The 21,080-nt window shown below is 37.1% G+C and overlaps 2 protein-coding genes across 2 annotated transcripts; both read left to right on the top strand.

Annotated features, from left to right (window-relative positions):
- Positions 1–1,523: 1,523 nt before the first annotated feature.
- Positions 1,524–8,084, top strand: eif2ak2 (eukaryotic translation initiation factor 2-alpha kinase 2). Its single transcript, XM_030771649.1, is given in 19 exon segments — positions 1,524–1,834; positions 2,300–2,429; positions 2,601–2,743; positions 2,897–3,020; positions 3,114–3,184; positions 3,518–3,676; positions 3,763–3,895; positions 4,208–4,327; positions 4,329–4,469; positions 4,703–4,737; positions 4,861–4,903; positions 5,117–5,193; positions 5,364–5,483; positions 5,649–5,774; positions 6,009–6,210; positions 6,341–6,484; positions 6,723–6,824; positions 7,272–7,334; positions 7,623–8,084. Coding segments are annotated over 19 exon segments (2,184 nt in total). The 5' UTR covers positions 1,524–1,721; the 3' UTR covers positions 7,761–8,084.
- A 6,835-nt stretch (positions 8,085–14,919) lies between these two features.
- pkz (protein kinase containing Z-DNA binding domains) lies at positions 14,920–18,319 on the top strand. The gene is given in 11 exon segments (XM_030772292.1): positions 14,920–15,398; positions 15,523–15,561; positions 15,741–15,860; positions 15,980–16,090; positions 16,270–16,488; positions 16,777–16,966; positions 17,186–17,326; positions 17,614–17,715; positions 18,063–18,125; positions 18,217–18,228; positions 18,230–18,319. Coding segments are annotated over 11 exon segments (1,566 nt in total).
- Positions 18,320–21,080: the final 2,761 nt, after the last annotated feature.

Genomic DNA, 21,080 nt, shown 5'->3' with positions numbered 1-21,080 from the left:
TGTAAATCACAGCCGCCACTTTGGAAAACGTGTCTTTCACAGGTTTTCATAGATCCTGTATTAAAACAGTACAGCACAAACCCTTGTAAGATTATTAGAAACGTTTACTCGGTTATGACCAAAAATATTTTTTTTCTTACACTGCTTTGCAAAATATTGTAGTCATACCCAGATGTAGCTTGTTACAAATTACAAACACTTGCTAATCAAATGTATCAAAATAACATACAAAGTATGGGTATCAGAAAATGTATTTAATTAAAATAAAGTAACTTACCTGAAAATACAAAAATACATACAAAATTATCTGTAACACCATTTTAGACATTTAGCGGATGCCTTTTTCAGGACTGATTTACAGTAAGTGCAACAGTGGACTAAACTGATTTCCTAGATCACTAACTTTACAAGCAATCATTTGAATGAGAGATTAACTGCAATAAAAAAAAGCCTAAATTTAGCTGTTAGACATTAATTTTGTCCTTAGGAACAAAAGTAGCTAGCCTGATTTATTGATAATGAAGGCTTCCATAAGACTAACCACAAGTTTCCACCATCCCAGGCTGTCTGAGCATGCCTGTGACATGAGCTAGAATGCCACAAGCAAGCTAGCAAATAAATTCACTAGTATTAGAGCACAGCTTTTTGCTAAATGCTCTATTCTTCTGTCCTATAATAACATTAAGTGAGCAATATCTAGTATAGTATATTTTACCACATACTTTACCTTAAGGTAGTGGTTCTCAACTCCAGACTTCAGGGCCCACTGCCCCCCATGTCTTTGTTTTAACTCTTCATTAACTGAGCTAATCAAGGGCGTGATGATTAATTTATCAGTGGAATCAGGTGTGTCAGTTCTGAGATCAGGAGAGTTGAAACAAAGACGTGCAGGACAGTGGGCCCCCAGGACCGGAGTTCAGAACCACTGCCTTGGGTTACTGGTCATGAGGAAAACAAACAGTTCCCAGCGAGCCCACTGGACCCAACAGGATGTGTCATGTGATTTACTTGCATCTAGCCAAAAACTATGAGGCTATATTTAGTAGTCCTATAGTAAACCTGGTGATGAAAGTTCTTGACTTACTTGAGAATAAAATTACATATCTGATTAAGTATTTTAAGTATTTTAAATACACAAAATACAATATCTCAAAGTATTTTGTTACGAATTACATCTGATTGTTTTCCATTCAGCAAAATACAAATTACAAAATACTCAAAAGTAATTAAATATATATTTTAAATACATTTAATTGAAATACTACCCATCTCTCGTCATACCTGAGTAGACTGTACTGTAATATAGGCAGTGACCAAAGCAATATTGCTGTGGTCCGATGCTCCTTTAAATGCCTTCCAAGTAGGCGTGGCATATGTAGGCGCGTGGTTTTCTTTGGACACAGAGAGCGCATGTCTGTTGCCTTTAAGTATGTCACACAATTTGGGGAAATCGAAACTTTCAGTACGTGAAGTAGATACAGTACAAGAATCGAAAGTCCATCAGTGTGTGTTAGGTTTAAGGGCCTGAAGGTGGAGGTTTGGCTGTCTCTAAAGCACACTGCCTAATGTGAGCTACGTTGCACATATAGCCAGCAAGGCTGCTGTTGGTAATGATCGCACCACAAATTTTTTCCCTTAGTGAACGGGACGATAATACCGAGATATCAAGCCTGTGTTAGCATTTTTCATTAAAGTCTGCAGGAGTTTACACAGTTGTAGCAATGGAATCAGGGACAACAAATTATATTGCTTTGCTCAATGAATACGCACAAAAAACTCGCAACACAGTTAAATATGAAGAGGTGGGAATCGAGGGTCCGGATCATATCAGAAGGTGAGTCATTGTTGCTCCTATTCGTCAAGCTTATGCCTCTAGCATGTTTGAAACTTTATAATAAATGTATATGTGAATAACAGGCTGCATTCTTTAACTTGCATTATATGAAGTGGAGTATGTCAACAGCAGAAGATTGCTGGGTTCCATTTTATAATATATGTATGTATCAACAAGTAAATATGATGTTGCCACCTTGTCGTTTCATATATTTAAGTTAGGGCTGTCACTCATGTGGACAATAACATCCTAACTTTAATGTCAGGATGAGTTATATTGGTTGAGCGAGTGACAGAGTCAGCTTTTATGATTAACACATACTTAGAAAGATATAACTTTATGCTTCCTTGTGAAGTGCATGTATTCACACGTTTTGATAATGGATTGGTGTTGTAACCCATTTTCAACAACTTTAAGTGATATGTGTGTGTATGTATATATATATTTACACTTTTGCGATTTCAGGTTCACCATACGGGCTGTAGTATGTGGTCAGGCATATCCTGCTGGCACTGGAGCAAATAAGAAGGAGGCAAAACAAAATGCAGCAAGAATCGCCTTGAATCATTTGAGGGAGACAGAGAACAGTGAATCTGTAAGAGAAATATTCAAACTCATAAAAAGCTTAATGTTCATGGTCAGTCCTCTGAAGGTGATTTCTTGTTTACTGTACTGTTTGTAGTCTGCTTACGTCAAGAGAGTTTTTGCTGAAATAAACTTTGTTTTAGACTGATAAATATAACATTTATTTTATTTTGTTTCTCAGCAAACACCCCTACCCACTCAGAGTTCAGGACACTCTGCAGCAATATCTCAAGTTAACTTTGTTTGCTGGCTAAATGAATATTCTCACAAGACCAAATTAATGTTCACTCCTGTTGAGTCAACAAGGCCTGGCCAAACTCCTTAGTAAGTGATCATTCATAACCTTTAGATGTTAAGTTTTCTTGTCAAAACAGTTTTCTCAACCTGTTCAATGTTGCATGACCAGTCATGTATCAAGTAATCTATCATAATTTCTATCCAATGTTTCACTTAATTATCATGTCACTTTTTTGATAGCTGTTGTAAGTATACCAGTGACGATAAAGAATTTCCTTTGGCCTCTGGGAGAACAAAGAAAGAAGCGAAAGAGGCAGCTGCAAGACTTGTTTACGAAGACGTCCAGAGAAAGCAGAGCGTTCAGGTGACAATGATAATGACCTGTGAACAGCTTTGTCTATTCACTTACACTGAGCAGCTTCTAATAATATGTACTGCCATCAAATTTGTTTTCAAGGTTGATGAAAACTGTAACGGAGTGACCCTCAGTGAAAATAGTGCTTTAAATGGAGAAGTCACTTCTATAAGGTACAGTAATAAGACCTAAACTTGTTTTATTGTGTACATTTTTGGAATCTGTCTTTCATCTAAACCTGCCCTCCCCAATTCTGTCCCTGGTGACCCACATTTTAGATCTGCCCCTGACTATAAAACACCTACCTCAGATAATCAAGGGCTTGGCAATTAGTTTCTGAGTGCAGTCTGGTGTTTAGACATCCAAAATGTGCAGTAGGTTCTCAGAACCAGGACTGGAGAACACAGATCTAAACTGTGGTTTCTTTAATGCCATATTATTGCTGGTGCAAATATGTGTCTGTGTAATTCTAGTGTTTTTGGTGTTTGTTTATTTCAATTCTTTAGTGGCAAACTTCAAAGTTTGCATCTCAGCTCGGCTGCAGATTACCAAATCACCATCAAAGACAAAAACTACATAGGCATTTTGAACCACTACTGTCAGAAAATGAGACTGGTCCATGATTTCAAATTAGTGGAGAGGAGAGGACCAGCCCATAATCCAGAGTGAGTTTTAATTTCAATATATTTTGATGGAAATTAAAAACTCTTTCAATGTATCCCTAGACTGATTATGACATTTCATTGGGCAGATTTGTTTACAAAGTGGTGATGGACAAGAAGGAGTATTCTGAGGGAGTGGGTAAGACGGCAAAAGAGGCAAAGCAGAATGCAGCCCAGCTGGCCTGGAGTGAGCTTCAAGAGCAGTCTGACTGGAATAGTCAGGCAAGTACATTCATATGTTCATATTCATATTCATGAGTTATGGCCCCTCATAGTTCTGTCATGTCTAGTGATTGAAATGATAGTATGTGTACTTTAGTCATGAATCACTGTTAGTTGTAAACGGATGTGTCATCCTTGTTAAAGTGATTAATAACTTACGTCAATGGCATTGTGAAGGAGGCTCAGCATTCCCAGACATGGTATTATATAGAAGACCCACATGACTGTTGAGCTAGATATGATGTATCAGAACATATCCACTTTGGAATTTGTTTCTGCTCAAATTTATAATTCCTAAACCTTTATGCACAGGTGTCAGTTAAATCAACCGTTTCTGAGGATGAGTCCCTACCCACAGCCTCAACCATGTAAGTTTCAACTGACTCCATGATGCATGGACTCCCACGCATGGACTCCCACGCAAATGCTCCATGCAACCTTGTATTTATGAGAATTGTCTTCCTTTAGTGAGGCTACGGATGCCCAAAGCTCATCAAAGGATATGACTGAAGACACAAGTAGCAGTCATTCAATCATCTTTAAAGATTCTTCTTGTCCTGAGCCCCTTAAAGCAGTATGTCCTCTTCAAGCATTTTCCAGGCATTACAGTTATATTTATTTATTTCGATGTTTCGCATTTCTTATGATTTTTGCAAAGTGCCCCTAAATTAGTGTGCTATAGTTACACTAGGCAGGTTACTAATGCTGAAAGAAAGAAAGAAAGCCTAATTTGAAAACAAAAAGACAAAAGACAACAAAATTTGTCATTGCCTAATATGTTATAATACAACTTAGCCCTATTTACAGGTCGTGAGCCCTGTAGATACCAAGCCTAAAAGAAAGTGAGTACTTTTGATTAGATTTTTCATTGTAATTCTTTTTAAAAATGAATTTGTTTTTGGGATGTTGTTTTCTGAAACTCCGTGGTTTTTACATATGTTTGCTTTCCTTCCCTCTCTGTTTAGGTTAGCAGCAAATTTCCAGTTAACACCTATCAAAATGAACGAGGTATTTATGATATTATACTTTCAATCTTGTATAATATATTAGGACAGAATCATGTTTATATTTTGATTGCTGTAAGTTAACAGCTCCTAACACCTCTTAAAATCCACAGTATATCTGAAAGAGAAATTTCATGCAGCTGTTCTTTAAAGCTTAATTATTTGTTTATTTTTTATTTATGTAATGACTGAATAAAGTACATCTTTTGTAAAATAGGGAGGTGCTTTCCCTACTTCGAAGATTCCCAATTTGGTCTCAACTGTGAGTTTATCTAGCCCGTCTACAAAGTCCAGGTAAATTTCACTTTCATGTTCTCCCTGTTAGTAATCCATGAAATTTGTCATGTATTTTCAGTACCCCAAACACTGAGAATGGTTGCTTATTTGTGGCCATTGTAATAAACAATGCAAGAATTGTGTGGTGTTATGTTTTGAGTTACCTACAATTTTTTGTATTTTTGCAGGTTTAAAGAGGAATTTAGTTCAATAAAAAAGATTGGGAAAGGAGGCTTTGGACATGTTTTTAAGGCAAAGCAAGATCTTGAGGGGAAGGATTACGCTGTGAAGATTGTTCGATGGACAACGTAAGTTTTTCCTATTCATGTGAGAGTTGACAGTTTTTGGTTTTTTTATTATCTTGATATGTTGTCTTATATTCAATGCTTTATTGAGAAGGGAATATATAGCACCAGTGGAAATGTGTTTGTAGGCTTTTGTTAGCATTGTGACTGAATAATGTCTCTTTACAGAAAAGCACAGCGAGAGGTTACCGCATTAGCAGACCTTCAACATTGCAACATAGTTCGCTACCACACATGCTGGATTGAGGACACCGCATACAAATATGAAAATTCTGAGAGCTTCAGTGCCTCAAGGTACTCTACCTCATTCAAGTAAACCAAAAATATATTTGATATTTACGTTCTCTCCTCAGTTACATCACATCACATGACAATAACATCACAGCCACCTGTAACTTATTCTAAAATCTTGCTAATGACAACTGATAGTAAAACTATCCACCTGTGATAAGAACATCCCTATCACAGTTGTCATTCTTTAAATTTTATTCTTGCATTCATTAAAATATGTATTTTTTGTATTTTAAGCTCTAGTGGCAATTCAACCACACAGTACTTATACATTCAAATGGAGTTTTGCCCAGGGGACACTCTTAAGGTGTGGATTGATACAATGAATGTAGAGCATCGCCGTCCTAATCGTAGATCCGATGCCCTTCATATTGTGCAGCAAGTCCTGGATGCAGTGCAGTACATTCACTTCAAGAATCTTATACACAGAGACCTAAAGGTAGGGCACACTTAAGCAGGAAAATCCATTTCATTTAAAGCATTCCACTTTTATAACTGTCTGCACAATTTGTAGACAATGCAATTTGAGGAGCTTGCTGTACAATGATGTGTGTTTTTGGTGTCTTTAGCCAGCAAACGTATTGTTTGGGAAAGATGGAGAGGTGAAGGTTGGTGACTTTGGGCTTGTGACTGCAGCAGACAATGATCATGATGAAAATCTGCTTGAGAGAACGAAATGCACAGGAACTAGGTCCTACATGAGCCCTGAACAGGTATCTCAAGACATCAGTGAATGAATTAGGTCGCAGTTCAAACCAGTGCATCACTGTTCCTGTTACAGGGGAACGTTTCATATAGATGAGTTTTCACTTGGACAATATCAGGCTATTATGATTTGTGAATTTATGAAGCTAAACACCTTGTTTACCAAAAGTTAAACGTGGCATGGTTTACTTATATTTTCAGAATCAAATTCTAATCTTTCAAATTCACTTTAACTTTTCTCACCAGAGGAACCAAACCACATATGACAGAAAGGTTGACATATTTGCTCTTGGACTCATCTACTTTGAGCTCCTCTACAATCTACAAACTGGCATGGAAAAGCAAAAGGTGGGCAGATTTTTGGGGGTGTTACAAGGACATTTTTACTTATGTGTGAAATATTTTTGCCCCCCCCCCCCAATTATTAGTGTTTATTAATAATTTGCCTGTGGAAAAGGCAGAGAAAGACACAGCAGTGTCAAAATTGAAATAACACATCACGCGCTATTTTCAGGGGTGAAAACATAAGACACTGTTCTGCTCAAACTGCTGTAGTACTGTAGTGCTGGAGCATGATCAAGGATAAGTCTGAAGCTCTTTTCTGCTGGTGACTATGTCGAGTACAAGGCATATTCCAGACTCCTTTTAACATTTAGCGAAAATTAGATCATGAATCATGTTTACAATAAATGTAAAGAGATACTATAAATCTTATTACTGTTTGTGATTCTTTTTAATCTGTGAAACACTGTAAAATGCAGAAGCATAATTTTATATTCTATCTGTTACCGACAGATTTGGGCAGATGTAAGAAGTAAAAAGTTTCCACAACGGTTCCATTCAAAATTTTGCTTTGAAGTAAGTACAGTTGCTATGACATTCCTTTGTTTAAGAGCAGGAAAAATTAACTGATCTGTACAACTAATCACAGTCTAATCACTTTGCAGCGTTACTAAGAGGTACGAATAATGGTTTCTTGGTTTTGTAACGTAATGCTAAGTGGTACTGGACTGCATGGTTATCTCTTATTTGAAAAAAAAAAAAAAAAAAAAGACTCTTGTAGATGGGATTTGTTCTATAGCCATTTAGCTTGCTATCTTGTTCTAATGTTTTGTGCATTTGATTTGCATCTTGATGGTGATATAGCACAAGCTAATTGAGCGCATGCTGTGTGAGGATCCCAAAGACAGACCAGAGGCCAGAGACCTGGTACCAGAGCTGAAGAAATGTTCCTCCATCCTACAGAGGGAGAGGAAAGAACTGAGAGAGAACCGAACATACTGATACATATATGATCCATAATGAACATAAGGAGAAAGACTTTTAATGTGCAATCTCATTTTTGAATGGCGACTTCTAGACCATTATAGCAAACAAAGATATATTGGTATTTCCTCATGATATTATTTCCTTTCTGTACTTTAATGTGCTTGTATGAGACAGGTGAAGCAAATAACTGTATTTCCAGGCAAAAGTCTGAATGCAGATTTTTAAAGCTGTATATCAGGAAGTATCTCCCCATTTTCTGTGCATATTGGCAAATGCTCTTTCTTTCTAAATAAGATCAGTTACTTTTGGAAGAAATTCAACATACATGACCTTTGTGTAATTAACTGAATGATTTTATTAGGGCTGAATAATTTGGGGAAAATATCTAATTGTGATTTTTCTGACAGATATTGTGATTTCGATTTGATTTGCGATATAATTTTTTAAAGTCAAGCTTCAGTTCAATACTCACTGTGTAATAGATTTAAAACATGTGATGGAGCATAACCACATGAGATACCATCAAAATATTAACTGCTGTATGTTCTAATGCAAAGAGGATAACTTAAAGATATGGAATTGCAGTTCCAACATGTATTTAATACATTTTTAATTGGCATAGAACATGGACAGTAATGATACATTTACTTGAGTACTGTACTTAAGTACATTTTTCGAGTATCTGTAGTTGAGTGTTATTTTGTTTGGAAACTTATGACTTTTACACCACTACATTTGAAAGACAAATATTGTACTTTTCACGCCACTATATTTCTGTGAAGGCTCTCGTTGCTCATTACTTTGAAGCATATAGCTTTAAAGTCAGTGGACGAGTTTTCTTTTCTGAAGTGCGACAGGCCATATAGTGTTCGTTACAAAACTATTCACAGTAAACTACTCCAATGCTGTCAGTCAAGTGCGTGCTGCATTTTTTGGAAGATTCCTCACCCATTGCCATATCTTAAGGCCATATGTTTGAGATTTTTTAAATCAACTGGTTTTCAAGCTAACTGCTTCCCGCACACTTTCGCGCGCTGTGATCGCCAAACATTTTTAGGTGGCTTTGATGTAGTGCTTACTGCTCAGTTACAATCATATTCGCCACAGTAGATATGAGATGCGACTTGAAAATCGCGATTAATATGTTTGTGAATGTGTGACGAATCTGGTGGCAGAGGCAGACCACAACTGCTACTGTTAACACAGCGTGTGAACACGTACGGAAACCACTTAGCTTGGAAACCATTTGGGACAGAACACCAGGTCCAGTGTGAATGTACTGCTACGTATAGTTAGCTGGCAGAAATGCCGAGTTAACGTTACGGACAAAAGTCCTTCTAGAAATATATGTTTTAATCTTGTCAGATAAACACAGTACTATTAGTAAGGTCACGCGAAGGTAGTAGATTCACGTAGGACACGGTCCCAATGAGACGAGGGCGGGCGGGAGTCAAGCGCTGACGAGGGTCATCCAGCTCTGTCACATTTCAGGCAGAGCCGCTCTGATTTCAGGCAATGCTACGCAGTAGAAGTAAAATTAACCTAGCCCTACAACATTATAACGTGTTTAGCCTTTTAAGGCCAATCTGAGTTAACCTAGGGCCTATGTAACTGAAGCTATACACTTTTTGACTTTTATAGAGGAAGCCTTCGATTGTGTTTTGCTGTGTTTCTATAGGCTTTTTAGCATATTCCACAAGCTTTTTATTCTACAAGCAAGTCAATGCGTTCAGTAGGTTGTTTCAGAGTCATTAGGCTCTAAATGCATTGTGGCAACAATACAACAATGCTTCGACATTAAAAAGAAAATGTACTTTTGAATACTTAAGTATTTTTAAAAGCAAGTACTCCAGTACTGAGCAACTTTTACCTGTATTGGAGTAATATTTGACCAGGAGCATCTACACTTTGACTCAGGTAATGGAGTTGTGTACTTTGTCCACCTCTGCACAATATAGAACAATCGAACATGTAATAATGTGTAGTCCGCCGGTCATTATCGAAAAATAAATCCAGACAGGACGAGCAGGACCCCGCTTATTATACGATAAAGGAAACTTCACACAATGTTTCATTCTAATGATTTGATTGCCGTTTCATGGCTCCCGCTGAGAAAATAGTCCTTCTAGCAAACAGAACTTTTAAGTTGCAAGTGTTGCATAGCAGGCTACCTGCAGTCTCGTCAACTTGTTGCAGATAGGCTGTTTATTTCCTTTACGATACGTGAAAGGAATACTTGCTGAATGATATAAAGATGTGAATCAGAAGCACAAAACCTGTTGCCACCCCAGCCGGCATTTCAACGTTTACTGAAGGTTGAGTCAACGTCATGGACCAAGGTTGAATTTTGTTTCGATTTTGGTAATCGAACCAACGTTGATATCGCGACTTTGTTTCAACGTCTTACAGCATTGGTGAATATAACTTGCGTCGACGCTGAATTAACGTTGAATTATGTATTGATTTTGAAAATCGAATCAACGTTGATATCGTGACGTTATTTCAATGTCTTATTTTTCAACATGGGTTAAGGTGTTGTGTCAACATTGAATTAATTAATTAAGTGTTGATATTGAAAAATAGAATCAACATCGATATCGCAACGTTGTTCCAGTGTGTTTCTATAAGGTATAAATTATACGAGACGTTCAATTTTGTTTTCCTTCTGAATTACATTAACTTGTATATTTGATTATATTGTAGTATGATACTGCGTGATGATAATCACATATTTAGAGAAAGAACATAAAACATTTTAAATTTCAAAATCTGATATTTTATTTGACAATTAATGATTTCGTGTAGGACAACCAACCTGGTTGTCCTACAGCTACACTTCACCAAAATGATGACGTCCCAAATTACTACCTGTAACATTAAAACTTAAAACATAGAGACAGATATCCCAAAAACACCAGTAAACGTCACACATCTACTTCAAACAACAAACAGTGAAACTTGCCCAACATAGCAAAAGGGGCGGGGCCACGACCACTCTCCGACGCTGCTATAATACAATCTAGTTTGCAATGAGATCAACATGACAATACTATCTGAATCAGGAATTTACGGTACATGTTATATGTTTTCAATGCAATTGTTATATTTAATACACCTTGCTGCGCATAACTTGCAATACTACTATCCCTATACTATAAACACAAAAATAAACAAATCTAAATAAGTCAATAATAAAGTTTGAATGTGATCAAATGAGACTAGCAATGTAGTGAGTCACCTCAATGAGGAAAGTGTGTGTCAACTGTTTAAGCAATGACTGTAACCTAGACTTAGTTACAGATATTCCTTCTTAGACACCATTTGAACTCATTTTTGTAAAATGAAGCATTTCGATTAAACAAAATGGTCAGGTCTAAAATGTCTACAATGAATTTATATTTTGCACTTGATCAAGAAAATCCACAAACAGTAACAGGAAAGAACACTTAAGAACATATGTCTTTTGTGGGTTTGATGTCACATTCTATACTGAAATATTTAATATTCTATAAAGAACAGGCACAATCTGAACAAACATCAGAACTTTTCATATTGCCCACGTAGCTGGAACAACAAAAGTATACGAGCTCATCTCTGCTGTTCACCTGGAGATTACACAATATATATGTACTGTGTCAGTGACAAGGAAGTAGTTTACACATGTTTCACAATGCACTGCCAAAGAATACACATAAACTAGTACAACAGTTTGTGAGTACCTGCATTGTCCTGCTTTAATAAATCAAAACCGAAAGCTTTGAGGGCTGCCATCAGTTTCATTGTCTGGAAAACATCCGTAGCCATCAGCTACGGATTCTTCCAGAGCAAGTTTCATAAGATGTGTGGAACCGTGATGGGTTGAAGGTTGACCAGATTACAAAAGAACTTGCATCGTCATTTAGGAAGGTGAACACACAACTTTGTGATATGATTCAGAGGAGCAAGGTAGACATGATAAGAGAGAAAAATGGCTGGAACTTGGGAGATGGACAGATTAGAAGTTTTGGCATAGAGCAGAGGTAAAGACTTCTGTCATAGGGAAAGGGGGTATAACATTTTAACAGTAATTTTATGTACCATGTTTGTAATTTTTATAACATTTTCTGTTCCTGGTGGTTCCCAAAGTCAGACGAAAAGTCAAACTCAAAATGCAGGGTGGATATTTTAATGTTTTACTTTGACACTTTAAACATTAATGGAGCTTTGTACACTTGTGACTGTTAAGTGTGAAAATACATTCATACAGATTATGAGAGAAAAGTAAGATTTCTTTTCATCTTGAATTCAGAATCAATTTGTTTCCAATAAATCATTTCACCTTTTGTTCTAAACTTCATGTTGTACTTCTGGTTTCCCCCATACCTTTAACACTTTTGGGCTTTGTAGGCTTTGGGAGTGTTTTAAAGCCAAACACAAAATCAATTGCACAGTGGCGTTACAAGCCAAAACCAGGCCCCAGTGCAGGATGGTCAAGGTGAGCCCCCAGCCCATTCTACTTAACCAGAACGCATGGTGAGGTAATGTCAGTAGTGAACAGCAGAAGTATTTTGAAGCAGGCAGGTTTAAAATGACCGGCAACAGTGAAATGCACTGCACAGCTGATGCCACAATTACATTATTTGGCCACTACAAATAGGCAACAATCTACCGTGCATTACAGAAAAGGAGAGAAAATCAAAGTAGCCCACACTCACGGGCCCCCAATTTTTATGGGCCCCAATGCAACCGCATTACCTGCTCACCACTAGTTATGCCCCTGGGATGGGGTAAAAATGTATCCGGTAAACATAGTGGGATTCACAGAGTGGGTATCTACATTTGCGATTTCTCTAATGGCATCACTATTGATTATGTAATGTTGACTTACAATGTACCTTACCATGATGTGACATAGCGGAGGTGTGCTATGATATTGATATTTGTACTTATAAGCAGACTGATTGTGAACTGACAGTCCTAGCAGTCTAGAATCATGTCTCTTAAAATGTGGGGTCTTCAGTGCAAAAAAATCCCTTTGCCATATTTTCATTTTAAGAGTTTCTTGAACCTCTACTTGTCAAACTGAGTGTGCACATGAAGTTTTTTTTATTGTAGCTGCTACTGAGGAGCAATAACATTTTCTTCATTAACTTTTATCACTCAGTAAAGTATGTTATCATTTAACCTCCAGATTTAGCATGGAAGCAGTGAAATCAGGAGAAGCTGAGATGCAAAAATCTGGATTATCAAATATGGACGTATCCAAAGTGGCTGAGCTAGACAAACCTGGATTTTCAATATTGGACACATCCAAATCACCTGAGCCAAACAAATCTGAATCCTCTATGATAGACATGTCTGAATCACCTGACATGGGAATGTGTAAATCATTAAAGATGGATAATCCTTAGCCTCCAGTGTCAATGGAGAAACAAAGCCAGGATCCATGGACACTGTGAGTCAGGCACTCTTCCCGAGACTGCAATCAGTCAGAAACCATTTTGGGCCATAACTGCACAGCGTAATCAACAGACATTCAAAAAATTTGTGTACTAACATTTACTTAAAAAGGAGATTTTTGAATTTTGATTTAACACTTTTAAAAATCAGTTCAACACTCGAAATTTGCCACTGCTAACTCTGTCAACTCTTAAACTATTTATGTTGTCCCAGGATGCTACATGTGTTAGACAACAAATATGGTTTCAGAGATAAATTCAATCGAGTATATTTAACACTAGCAAATTGTCTATGGATTTTCCAGCAACGGCTTGAAATTACCTCATCAACTGTGGCTATGTTTGCACCATGTCGTTTATGAGGAAATGTTAATTCGTTCAAAAACGTGTGCACTTTATGTTGTTGACATAAAAAATTATGTGAAAAAAATGGAAATAAAGAGTTGAGGTTATCTGTACATTCAAATGGAGTTCTTTGAGGAAGGAACATTATTGTACATGCTTTAAAAAAAAATAGAAACATGGGGACAACACAAAGCACCAGAGAGATTTTGAATTGTGACTGGAATGGAATATAGACTATTCACTCAGTGCATCTGACTCATGGAGGATTAAAGGTATAAAAAATCTGGTATGATTTTTTTTATCTGGCATTTTGTTTTATATGTATTTTAAAAACAGTTGCAATCAAGCCTCAATTAACTACAAACCCCAGAGACCATAACTCTGAAAATGTGACATGAAACTGGAAGGCATATGCAGGGGCATGGTCTGTTGGAGCAGATAGACATAGTGAGGTAGGATGCTGCATCTCTAATGAACATACCTTTATTAGAAAGAACACACACACACACACACACACACACACACATTAATTAGTCAATTAGTCAAAAATGTGTCAAAATTAGTCAAAATGTGTATTTTCTGGATCTGTTAACGCAATTTTGAAGTGGTGTAACAAACACTGTCAGCTTCTTGGGACTATTCAGGCAAATTTTAGAAAACGTGTACTATTTGCAATACATTATTTAATGTAACATTTGCTTTACTCTTTCCAGTTGTAAAATCTCTGCAGCCTCTTCTGTAATAAATAAAAAATAAAATAAAGTAATAATAATGTTGCATGAACAATGTTTTAAACTGCATCAGAGTGGAGACTAGGGAGCAATCCAACATTTTCAGTTTGCGAGCTCAGACAATTTAAATTAATCTGAGTTGAGTTTGCCTTTTTTACGCTGTGAAACTGTAACTGTGAACCAAAACTACATCACAAATGATGTTAGGCAGCCCTTCAAGTCAATCTGCTACGACAACTCCCGAGTATAACTACCTTCTTAGACAGAACATTTATATATATATATATATATAAATTAAGCTAAGACTAAATTTACTACACTGTCTTGGCTTAACCGTGCGTGTATTGGCTAAACTTATTGCACCACTTTGTAGCGCATCGCATGCCGGAAATCGAAGTTATATCTACTGATCTACATCACACTTCCAGCATGACTTGCATTTAACATAGTGCTCATTTTGCGATTCGGAAGAAACGAAACCGAAACTCAAGGCTGTTCACGAAGTGGTACTTGACTTGTAAATATTTCAGTCGCTCATATGTTAGAACACTGCAGAGTGTATGGGAAATCGCCTCTACAACCACTGGAATTCAGCACCTTGGTGACGCAGATCTGTCCGTAGTTAAATTTCTTAGCTAAATAATTAGCTTTATGCATAAAATGGCATCTGATCGTAAAGCAGATTCGAAATTGACAGACAGAATTTGTTCAGTTTTAACGAAAGGAAAGCAATACAGAGCTTTAGAAATTGCCAAAGCTGTTGGATTACAGAAAGCCTCGGATGTGAACAGTGTTTTATATGCACTATTCAAATCAGGACGCCTTTCCAAAACCGATTCACAGCCACCTTTGTGGTCTTTGGGAAAACCGGAGGAAACAACATCACCTGCATCACCTACAGCAGCAAAGAGTAGCGACAAGAAGACAGTCCATGAAAACGATATTATGAATGTATTCACAGAAACGTCAGAAAACGACAGAAAAGCATTGAAAGCTTCTCAGATTGCCAGCAGGCTCGGTGAATCACGATCTACAGTAAACAAAGTACTGTATGACATGAGTCGTAATGGAGTGGTAAAGAAGTCAGAAGAAAATCAGTGGTCTCTGGTGAATGGAGAAAAGAATCAAAGTGAAAGGAGGTAAATCTCAGTTACTCATCTTGGTCCTAAAATTATGTGTGTGTGTGTGTGTGTGTGTGTGTGTGTGTTGGGAGAGGGGGAGGGGTAACAGTCATTCAGTTAATAACTGAATATATCCTCCCAGTGACAACCAAAACAAGACAAGGAAGACTTCGGAGTATGGGTAAGCATGTGAACGTTTTAAAATTACGGAACGTAACATATGTAATGTAATGTATGACAGTGCTCTGTTTCTAAATTTTGATCTTTGCATCAGGTACACACTATGAAACAATAGTGAAACATTTTTTAATTGAACTTAGCATAAGTTGGAAATATTTAACTCATCTTCCATTCTTTTAGGTTCAGCCGTAACTTTGATGTGATCCAGGCACTGGGATCTGGAGGCTATGGGAGTGTTGTTAAAGTGAAACATAAAGTGGATGACAAATTCTATGCTGTGAAGACAGTACAATTCACAAAGTATGTTCATTCACTATGAAGAACAATATAGAACAGTATTAGTGCCCCTTTTGGAAAATGCCAATAAGGTCTTTTGAAAAACTCTTAAAGAGTACTTGCATTTGTTGTGTGTTGTGTAGAGAGGCTGACCGTGAAGTGAAGGCCCTGGCAAAACTGGATCATCCCAATATTGTCCGTTACATCACCAGCTGGCCAGAGTCTGTCCACTGGAAGGACAACAGCGAATTAAAGTAAGACCTTTCCCTCTAATTGTCATGATTAATGAATACATTATGGCTGTTTCCTTGGAAAAATACTGGTTTACATTTTGTTGTTGCCGTACTTCCTGTGTAAATGCTATTAATGTAAATGCTATGTAAGATTATTATTGTGTGTTTATGTCCTTTGTTCTGTTCTGTTCTGTTCTTAGGTCAATAATCCACAGTGAAGCTTCCTATGATGGTGCCTACAGCTCTGATATAGAGAAAGAACTTCATGAAATGCATATATCAGAACCACCTGAGACAGACACTGAAGGCTCATCCGGGATGGAAGCATCAGAATCATCTGGGATTCTGGAAGAGTCTGGAACATCTGGGGCAAAAATGTCGCACTCATATGAAAGCGATAGCCAAGATCTAGTTCCATTGTGAGAAATGTTTATTTTCTGACATGCTGGTAACACAGCCTCTTTCATGTAGCAACTTTGTTATAATACAGTCTACAAGATGTTGACATTTGCCCTTAAGAAGATATTAATGCATGTATCCAAGTCATATTTTGACTGTGTCAGAAACTGTGGTTTTATTTCCTTAATTAGATTGAAAATACCTCTTCAGGTGAAAAGTAACCAAACGAGATTCATGATTAGTGTTAAAAATGCCTTGTCCTTCTAAATGTATGTATTTTATAGGTCTTATATGTTTTACCCCCTCAGAAATGAGGATGAGCCCTACCTGTATATTCAGATGGAGATCTGTGAAAAAGGGACGTTATCTACCTGGTTAAAGGAGAGAAATATGGGGACTACACCAAGGAAAACACAGGAGATCTTCAAAATATTTCAACAAGTTGTGACAGGGGTGGAATATATACATTCAAAGGGACTGATTCACAGAGACTTAAAGGTATTTTAGTTTCTCATCTTCATTTTATACTGTCACATAGAACTTATTTTGATTATGGCAGGGTGATCAGTTCAGGTGACTGTGTTAAGTGTAGCAGTAACGCAGGTGGTGTGCAGGCACAGACAGTGATCAAAATGTTATAGTTCTTTTAAAGTAGTTTATTATTTGTAATTTTACTGGTCATTGTTATTGATATGTATTTTTCAAATAATATTTTAGCCAGATAACATATTATTTGGCGACGATGATGCAGTTAAGATTGGAGACTTTGGGCTTGTGACTACAGTGGCGGATGAAAATGGCGGGCCAGTGGAGAGAAGTAGGAGAAGGGGAACACTGTCCTACATGAGTCCTGAACAGGTGAGTTATTTTTGTCAAGATTCTAACGGTTTTAACTGCACAATCACTGATCAGAACAATACAGTAGTTTACTCTTCTGGATTAAAATTACCATCCAGTACCAACTGTAACCAAGATATATTCATCTGAGAGTTTTGACATTGACAGATATTTATAGATATGGATAAGAATTTTAATTCACATATTTATTTACAAGAGAGGGTTGGAGAAATTAAGTAATGTCTTACAAACATGTCTGAGATAAACTACCTAAAAGACATTTTTTTTTTAAATTTCTCTAATCATAGAAGGAAAGCGTGAATTATGATGAGAAAACAGACATATTTCCTCTTGGACTGATTTGTTTTGAGCTTCTGTGGAAAATCTCCACTTACATGGAGAAAGATAAGGTCAGTGTATTGCATCATTCCACAGCATACATATTACACATGCCTTCCCATAATGACAGACTTCATAATGACCCTGAAAACATGTATTAGATAACGATTACACATGTAAAATTATCTTATGGTCAAAGAGCCACAATCATACGCATCTGTTAAAACATACTGAGCACCTAAAATATTAACGGCATTTTCACATAATTTCTTAGTTTAAAACATATTTAAAACTGTACACTTGATTGAACAGAAACAGATGTTCATCACAAATGTTTAAATTACACTCCACCAGGATGTTAAAAATACCCTACCTTGAAATATATGTTAGTATATTATATTAATTTACTTTGTTGCAGATGTGGGAAAATGTGAGGAGTCAAGCGTTTCCCCGAGATTTTTGTGAGAAATACCAATCAGAGGTATAGACATTTTCTATCAGTAACACTGACATACTGTTTATGGGTAATATTTGAATGCCTACTCTCATCATCTTTACATGTTCTATTTCAGAGTAAATTCATCAGAAGGGATGCTTGCCAAAAACCCATCAGAACGACAGAGTGCCAAAGAAACTCTGGAGTCTTTGAAAAACTGGTTTTCTGCCAGGACATGAGACAATTAAGAGAGAGAACTGTTTGACTCTTTATAGAAAACTGGTAAAGGCCCGGTAAAAAACTGATGAGGTACTTGTCCAATACTGTAGGCAGTGCAAAAGTCTGATCTCAGCTTTAAGTGCTGACAGATTTGACTTGGTGATGATATGAGTTACAGCCTTTTTTTCTGACATACAGCATGCTGCACATGTACCAAGCGTTTTCATCATGTTTGTGGTTGTTTCAAAGCTTTTCTCTTTAGATTATGCAATATGGTCAGAGATGTTAAACATAAAGCCTGATTCAGTCAATCTGTGGTTGAACTGTTAAAGTGCAACATTTTGCATCTTGCCTCTACATAAAGTGTTTCCAGAGCTGTATTCCTGTGACACAACCTCTCTTAACCAGTGTTGACTTCTTCTTCATCATGTTCTGTTTTCTTTTGATTTTTGTACTAAGAGATGTGTATATGTACGTGGTTTTGACTGAACAGGTTATTGAAAACCCTCTCTGGCAGGCTTTTGGAATTTGGGTCCTTTTCCGCTGGTTTTTAGATCATTTTTTTTTAACTCGATCCAGTGCATCATGTTTTAAAGAACTACACTTTGATCTTGTGAACAGCTGAAGATCTTTGTAACCTGTGTTAATTAATGTTTTCCTTAGTTTTAATTCATGTACTGCAAATGCATTTGGAACCTACTTTAATATACATACTTAATTCTAAAAAAAAATCAAATTAACTTTGTGTGATGAGAGAATAAGCATTATGTATCTTATGTTAATGTTTGTGTCTATGTGTATTTATATTTGTGTGACTGAAATGTGGCTTTTCACTGGTACCAGTTGATGGAACATTTCTTAGAGCCTCATTAGTTTGTTTGTCACTGTGAGGTTCATGGCTGATATGTTGACCTTTCATTTTAGAACCACGTGATGGCACTGTTGCCCCACAAAACTGACCTGAGAGCTTCAGTACTAAAACCTTATTTACACTATAAGGTGCATTTGCCCGCAAATTCAATTCTGCATGTAGTTATCAGTCAGTATTACTACAGTGACATTATTTGTGTTTTTACTCTATTAAATCCAAAATGCATAGCCACAGATTATTTTATCCCAAATGAAAAGCAAGTGATCACTGCAGGGAGCGCTGTTGAGCTTCAGCCAGAGGCGGATAGTTGATGGCCACACTTGATAAGGAGCAAAATGTATGGCAGAAACTTAGTCTGCAGAGCTAGGCGACATTTGTGCATAAACATTTGCCAGAGTTTGGCAAATGATTATCTTGGTAGAGAACAACAGTAATGTCAGCAGATTTCAGACTTGCACTCAATAACATGAGGTGTTGATGCTCTAAAAATCAGGATTGTTTTGGATCCAGAGGACACTTGACAAAACGGCCAAATCATGCATAGCAACATATGGTGCCAGTATCAGTAAAACTCTGCCTCAGTGTAGAGAGTTTAGGTGTTTCTGAAAGCTGTCCCATTATGCTAACTTTAGTGCAAACCTGATTACCTCACATCTTAAAACAAAATGAATGACTTGACATGAAAAGAGAAAACAGGACTAGCCAGCAACGGAGCTCTAACTAAATCAAAAAACACAAGTCAAGAGAACTAAATTATAGGAGAGAACATAGACAAAAAACAACTATTAATAAAGTTAAGTCTACGGTTATGAAGCACAGAGAGATAAAATGCTTTACATATGTTCATGAAATGCTTGGCACTTTGTGTGGGAGGTCAGGTTGAGATGTATAGCCTGTAGGGGTTAACTGTGCTCTTATATCACAACAATATCACTCACTACTTGCAATATTCCCTAATGGAAACTACAACACCAGTAGAAGAAGAGCATGCTGGGAACCGAATCATGGGACAGAATAGCACCATCAGACAGAGAGGAAGGAAACCAGAGCACATTTCAATCAGGATAATGCATCTAATTTGTAATCCGCTCTGTTGATTCAAGCGGAGAGCTTTACCTGCTGTTCCGAATGACTTGTGGTTATGAGGGGTGCTGTATCCTTGGACTCGGAACCTGTGGTATAATGATACTGAGGGGAAAGACAATGGTGAGCTAGTGTTCCCGTTCATGTCACCTTAGTTCTGAAAAATAGAAATTAAAAATTCAAAAGGGCCGACTACTGGACAATTATTATCTAAACAGATTCAAAGTAGAAAGTAAATTTTACAAATGAGGTGCCACTGTCTTTACAGGTGTGAATCAGTGAGTGTGGAGAGAGAGAGAGAGAGAGAGAGAGAGAGAGAGAGAGAGATTATTATTATTATTGCTGTTAACTCTTCAAGCAGAATTTTAAGTGCTTTTTTTTAACAAACAAACAAACCAGCACACACACACACACACACACACACATACACAGAGTAAGGCCACAGTCAGATGCCAAGTGAAGCATCTCTCATCTTCCCTTCTCTCCAGGGCACAGACAGTGATGCAGGGCAGAGATAGTGATGCGGTTCATTGCTGTTTATCATAAGAGCAGTCATAAGCTGAAAATGGATTTTTGAGGAGTGTCATGTCACTGGCTTACTTCAGCTCAGTATTGAGTTTAGACTGATGGGGCAGGGAGCACTGTCTGTTATCCTCCTGGAGCTTCTGTAAGCTTTCAAATGATTTCAGTGATTCAAAATGTTTAAGACAGTTCATGCCCTCATTAAGCCCTCCACCATTAAAGCTTTGACAATTATTGTCTTTACGTGCATAAGCTTGAATCCTTTAACAAATATCCAGTTTTATTAGATGAACACAAAACAAGCA

Source organism: Chanos chanos, chromosome 4, assembly GCF_902362185.1.
Source record: "Chanos chanos chromosome 4, fChaCha1.1, whole genome shotgun sequence".
In the NCBI taxonomy this organism is placed as follows: Eukaryota; Metazoa; Chordata; class Actinopteri; order Gonorynchiformes; family Chanidae; genus Chanos; species Chanos chanos.
Note: the sequence above shows the minus strand (reverse complement) of the source record. Positions and strands in the feature narration are given on the sequence as shown.